The sequence below is a fragment of the Microtus ochrogaster genome, chromosome 8 (genome assembly GCF_000317375.1).
Source record: "Microtus ochrogaster isolate Prairie Vole_2 chromosome 8, MicOch1.0, whole genome shotgun sequence".
Taxonomy (NCBI): domain Eukaryota; kingdom Metazoa; phylum Chordata; class Mammalia; order Rodentia; family Cricetidae; genus Microtus; species Microtus ochrogaster.
The window spans coordinates 74249514-74255406 of NC_022015.1; the positions used below are offsets into that span (position 1 = coordinate 74249514).

The window sequence follows — 5893 nt, forward strand, 5'->3', positions numbered from 1 at the left end:
TTCTCTCTCTCTCTCTCTCTCTCTCTCTCTCTCTCTTTCTCTCTTTCTTTCTTCTTTTCTTTCTTCCTTTCTTCCTTTCTTTCGTTTTTTGAGACAGGATTATTTTGTGTAGACCTGGCTGTCCTGGAACTTGCTGGCCTTGAACTCCTGCTTCTCCCAAGAGCTGGAATTAAAGGCGTGCACCACTACCGTCCAGCTGGAGGCATTTTCTTAATTGAGGTTCTTTTCTCTCAGATGACTTCAGCTTGTATCAAGTTGACACAAAACTAGCCAATATATGGGTGCAGGCATGTAGGAGCCCAGGAGTGTTCTGTAGACAAGAGCAGCAGTGTGCATCGGTCCTGAGGCAGGAAGAAGTGTGAGGTGTTTAAGGTACTGAAGGAGGACCAAGAGTGCCCAGCATTGAGTGATGGAAACGGAGTCTGAGATGGCTCTAGGGACAGAACACAGGCCCCGAAGCTCCGTTGCTAGTTTCTCACTGAATCCCCTGGCCTTGCCTCAGCCACCGTGGCCACCACTCCCAGCACCTATGCATTCATCCATCTGACGTTTCTCTTCCACTAGGCAGATGGCTCTCTCCTACTTCACAGCCACTACCACTGCGGTGGCCACTGCAGTGGGCATGAATATGTGGACAAAGGTATGTATGGCTGGGGCTTGTGAGCACAGTGGCCACCAGGGGGCAGCAAAGGCCTAGCGATGTCTGGACAAGTCAGCGGAGTGTTTACTTTCCTCGCTTCCTGTGTAAGCCTTTTCTACCCTCACCTTTGCTTGATCTTGAGTAACTTCCAACCTGCCTCCAACAGAGAGCTCCACCCTTGGTGGCCCGATGGGTGCCCTTTGCCGCTGTGGCTGCAGCTAACTGTGTCAATATCCCAATGATGCGACAGCAGTGAGTACAGGGAGCCTTGTTCTTCTCAGTCACGGGGTTAGCAGGGAAGGGGAGGAAGCAAGGCAGTGAACCACTAGCTTCCTGGGACTGAGGTAGGACAGAGAAGACCCAGCCTCTGAAGGGTCTCAAGGGCGGCCATTCCTCTGTAGTGGCCCAAAGAATGATGGGTGATTTAAATGTAGTGTTGTCGCATGTGACGTGAGGTGGATTGGGCGTGGACATGTGGACCATATGGTTTTTGTTGGTAGTGCTGGGGATTGAACCCAATGCCTCATCCATGCTAGGCAAGCGCTCTGTCCCTAAAGCTACCTCCCTAACTTAGATCCCGTCAAAGCTGTGAACTCTGCCTACTTCCCAAGCCCTCAGACTGGCTTAGTGGAGGGGAAGTGGCAATAGAACAATACCCAGGTGCTCAGAGAAGCCAGGGGAGGAGGTAGGCGTGCCCAGGAGCCCAGCTATGCTCTCCTCAAAAGGGAATGCAGAAACCGATTCTATCTTATAGTTTCCTTTGTCTTCTTTCAGAGGGCTGCAGTTTGTTTGTTTGTTTGTTTGTTTGCAAGAGGGATTCACTTTGTATCCTTCGCTGCTTTGGGAGCTTACTATTTAGCTCAAGCTTGCCTTGAATTACAGAGATTCATCTGCCTCTGCCTCCACAGTTCTGGGATTAAAGGCCTTTGCCTGGTTAAAGATTTTAATCATGTGTATGTATGTATGTGTGGTGAGTGCAGTCCACACAGACCGGACTCAATGTATCAAACTCCCCTGGATCATAGGCAGTTATGAGCTGCCTGGTGTAGGTGCTGGGAACCGAACTTGGGTCCTCTGTGAAAACAATAGGTCCTCTCATCCTCTGGACCGTTTCCCCAGTGCTATTTCTGTTTTTTGAGACAGGGTCTCGCTGTGCACTCCTGTTCTGCCTGGAACGCACTGTAGGCCAGGCTGACCTTGAGCTTGCCTTGATTGCCTGCCTCTGCCTCAGCCTCTGCTGGGGTCACAGTCGTGTGCTACAAGGATGGCTTCTTCTTCTTTCTTTCTTCTTTGCTGTGTTGGGTGTTGAGCCAGAGGCTCGAGCACACTAGCCACAGTGGCTGTGGAGCTGCTTCCCCGGCCCAGTTTCTGTTCCTTTGCTTTTTCTTTTTGTATTCTTCTAGAACATAAGTGACATGAGGACTGTTTCTCTCTGACGCCATTACCATCACATCTGTATCTGTGGCCACGTTTTGTTGGCAGATGGAGGTTTACCACAGCAGCCTCGGAGAAAGAGCTCCTAGAATCTTGCAGCACACCCTCATCCTTCCACTCTGCTTGCCTTTCTCCGCCTTGCTCTCTCAGCAGACGCGTGAGTGTGGCTACCCATCCTGGTCTCCAGCCAGGGAGTCGAGCTTGTCTGAGAACAGAATAGGAACTATTTGGGCAGTGGATACTAAATCAGGTACTGGCCTCAGAACCTGGTGAGGAGCTCCTACGATTCTCATTAGTTCCATGAAGTGGGGCCAGGATTGTCCTCATTCTCCACATGAGGAACACAGAGGCTTTGAAGGGGAAAAGACCGTCCTCAAGGTCACATAGGTGACCTGTAGCTTCAGGAGTCCGCCGAGGCAGTGGACCTGGGGCTGGCTTTCTTGGCTGCTCCTGAGGGTCGCTTGTCAGGTACCACTCACGGGACTGAAGAAGGGAGGGGCTTCCTAGAGCATTGGTCCCTTGGTGACCTGATGTGTCAGATGCCAGGCAGATTCCCAACACCTATTTCCTAAAGCCCAGAAACTTCTGTCTGTCTAGGGAACTCATCCAGGGCATCTGTGTGAAGGACAGGGACCAAAATGAGCTTGGCCATTCTCAGGTGAGCAGAGGAGAGACTTCTCCTTCAAACCCTGTCCCCTCCTAGGTGATTGCACATGTAACCTGGGTGCCATTATGGGTTTGAGAAGACTTTTCCCATCTTCATTTTCTCTTAAATCCCCCCTCGTTTCTTTGTTCAGAATAGGCTTCCAGCATCATTTAGGTGGGAGGGTTGGGTAAGGACATGACTCCTGGTGGGACCATCCCATCTTTACCTGCTCAGACTTGGTCAGGAACCTGACTTCCCTCGTAGCCCACATCCACTGACTGAGTGCTTCCTGACATCTCTTCTCTGTCCTCAGAGAGCTGCGGCTGTGGGCATCACCCAAGTGGTTATTTCTCGGATTACTATGGCTGCCCCTGGCATGAGTAAGATGGGAAACATCTCCTATCTTGGGGGCATCCTTGAATATCTGGCAGAGGCCTCGGTTAGCTCAGCTTTCAAGTGGGAGGTGGGACGCCTTCTCAAGCTTTCTTTGAAAGCTGAAAGCCCAGGGAAACACAGGTGTTCTTAGAATATCAGTTCTTCCGATTTGGGGGAGCAGGTTAACTCCATTTAGCTGATATTCACTAAGCAACCGTGTGGGGGGTCCCTGGGAGACAGTGGTAGATGCAGTCTACCATTTTTCTATTTGAGAAGGATGCTTCGGGTCCAGGACCGAAGTGTGTCTGCCTTCTGGTACTGTGAACACATTTTCGGGCAGCATCTTTCTCTGGGACTTGGGGGAGAGTCTGGGTAGCAGTGCCTACACAGGCTCTGTTTTCTCCCAGTGGCGCTGAGGTCTGTGGTCTGACGCAGCAGTGGGGCTTGGGGAGAGCCTGTCATTCCTCCTCTCAACTGCTCGTCTCTTCCAGTCTTACTACCTGTCGTGATGGAGCGGCTGGAGCCCCTGCGGCTGATGAAGGTAGGCGGGCTCTCCCTGCCTAGAGCCCCAGCAACTGGCCCTCCCCTCCTTCCCACCACCCACCACCCATCTTACTCTAGTAGAGCTGGTCCCCGTCTCTACCAACCCCCGTTTCAGATATGAGACAGGCCTCCTGACCCTGTCTGCAGAGAGCCGGGAGAAGCCCTTCTCCTCATAAGGGCAGCAAGTCCTTGACTTCGTGCTGGCTGGGGGGGCCTAGGTGCTGGGTCTGCTGCAGGTTTCTGAGTCCCATGGGGTGTTTCTCTGTTTTTCTCTTGTTTTATGCAGAAAGTCAGAGTGCTGCACGCCCCACTGCAGGTCTTGCTGTGTGGCTGCTTGTGAGTATGTGGTGTGGGTGGTCTGGGGTCTTTGCTGACTGGAGCCCCTGGGATCTGTCTTCTGACCCTCCTTCAGAAGTGGCTCATGTCATGTCTAGCGCCCAGACGGCCAAGCTCGACTTCTTCTCAGGCTTCCCTCTCCCTCAGGTCTAGAGCAGTTTTCCAGAAGACGCAGGAATGAGGAGGCAGAGGTTGGTTGGGCTGTCGCACATTCCAGCCTCACGTACAGGAGAAATGGCACTTCATGCCAGTACCCTTAGGGACTTGGCCATTGACTCATACCATTACTTGTGCCCTCCTGGTGACAGTCCCTTTCCCTGTGTGACTGTGACTGTGGAGTCTCCAGTTTACCATTCTTGGGTACAGCGCTGTTTTCTTCCCCGTTGGAATATGGGTGTGAAGTAGATATTGGCATGAGGGAGGGACACTGACTTTTATCACCAAGTCCAGTGAGTTTTCTGGACTACAGCTCAGTGGTAGAGTGCTTGCCTAGAGTGTACAAGACCCTGACTAGGGCAAGGGCACACAGGTATGTCACCCCAGTAGAGGTAGGAGCAGGAGATCCATTCAAGATCAGCCTCAGCCAGCTCCTGCCCCTGGGCTCCATGACCCTGTGTTAAAACAAAACAGGGCCTAGAGAAAGGCTAGAGTTCCCTCAGGCAGGTCAGCTGTGTGGGCTCAGGCCTCAGGGTCAAGTCCCTAACACTCTTCTCCTTTCTTACAGCCTCCTCTTCATGGTGCCAGTGGCATGTGGGCTCTTCCCTCAGGAATGGTATCAGCCATTGTTGCCTGCTCTGTTTTATCAAATGCTCTGCTCTGCTCCTCACTGACCTGCTGAGAGAGAGGACCATGGGACAATAGATGTTTCTAAGGACAGGCACCCGTCCACCTCAACTCTGGCCTTTTTACGCTGGGTGAATGGTGTACCAGCCAGGTCTCTGAGGGGTTGGGGGAGAAGCCAGGAGTAAGAGTTGCTCCCACCCAGCGCCTTGGAGAGATGGTGGGGGGCGGGCACCAGGAGACTTACCCTGCTTGGTGAATAGAGGAAGGTCACTTCAGGCTGGCTCTGGTCTCTGAGGTTGAACAAGGTGGTTCTTCTACTCCTGGCTCGTGTTCCCTCAGCACACAGACTTGTATTTCTCAGGTTCCTCTGTGTTTCCCAGAAGGGAGGGTAGGAGTAGAGATTACGGAAAGGGGCACCAGCCTGGGGTCAGCTGGAGGCTGGTTCCAGGAAACAGGTGCAGCTGCTGCATGACCTGAGATAGTAGCCTTCCTGCCCTCTGTATGGGTTCTCTGGCCACCTGCCAGTCACCTCCGGAGTCCTGAGCACTGTGATTACAAGCTTGTGGGAAAGACAGATTGAGAGCTTTAGTCCAGGTTGATTTAGAGGTGAAATGTAACATTTATTCTGACTTACAAAGGCCAGTAACAATTTTGGCTGGAAAAATCAGGAATCAGATGAGCGCATAGTTTGAGCTCGTAATCCCACACTGTGGATAGGGCATGGGGCTAAAGCAGGAGGATCAAGAGTTCAAAGCCAGCCTGAGATATATAGACCCTAGCAAGCAAAAGCAATTTAATTTTTTCTTTATAACAACCCCTGTCTCAAAACCTTAAGAAAGATCTGGGGAGATGGCTCAGCCGGTAAAGTGCTTGCCATGCAAGCCCTCAGAGCTGAGTCAGATTCCCCAGACCCATGTTAAAAAAGCTGGGTGAAAACAAACAAACAAACAAAAGTCCCCAAACCTGGGTGTAGCGGTATGTGCCTGTAACCCCGGTTCGTGTGCCTGTAACCCCTGTGCGTGTGCCAATAACCCCAGTGCATGTGCCTGTAACCCCAGTGTGTATGTGCCTGTAACCCCAGTGTGTGTGCCGGTATCCCCAGTGTGTGTGCCGGTAACCCCAGTGCGTGTGCCTGT

General features: G+C 52.1%; 1 protein-coding gene across 3 annotated transcripts in view; it reads left to right on the top strand.

Annotated features, from left to right (window-relative positions):
• Sfxn2 (sideroflexin 2) overlaps nt 1–5893 on the top strand; it is a 27735-nt gene that overhangs the window by 18975 nt on the left and 2867 nt on the right. The window contains exons 5-11 of one of the 3 annotated variants that reach the window (XR_003377257.1): nt 565–640; nt 807–892; nt 2672–2732; nt 3034–3100; nt 3587–3636; nt 3925–3974; nt 4699–5009. Coding sequence is in view for 2 of the 3 variants with exons in the window: in XM_005352414.3 (XP_005352471.1) it covers nt 565–640; nt 807–892; nt 2672–2732; nt 3034–3100; nt 3587–3636; nt 3925–3974; nt 4699–4746 (438 nt within the window). In the remaining variant the exon portion in view is untranslated. The remainder of the gene's footprint in view (nt 1–564; nt 641–806; nt 893–2671; nt 2733–3033; nt 3101–3586; nt 3637–3924; nt 3975–4698; nt 5010–5893) is intronic. The other 2 variants (XM_005352414.3, XM_026781035.1) reach the window with 2 other exon arrangements.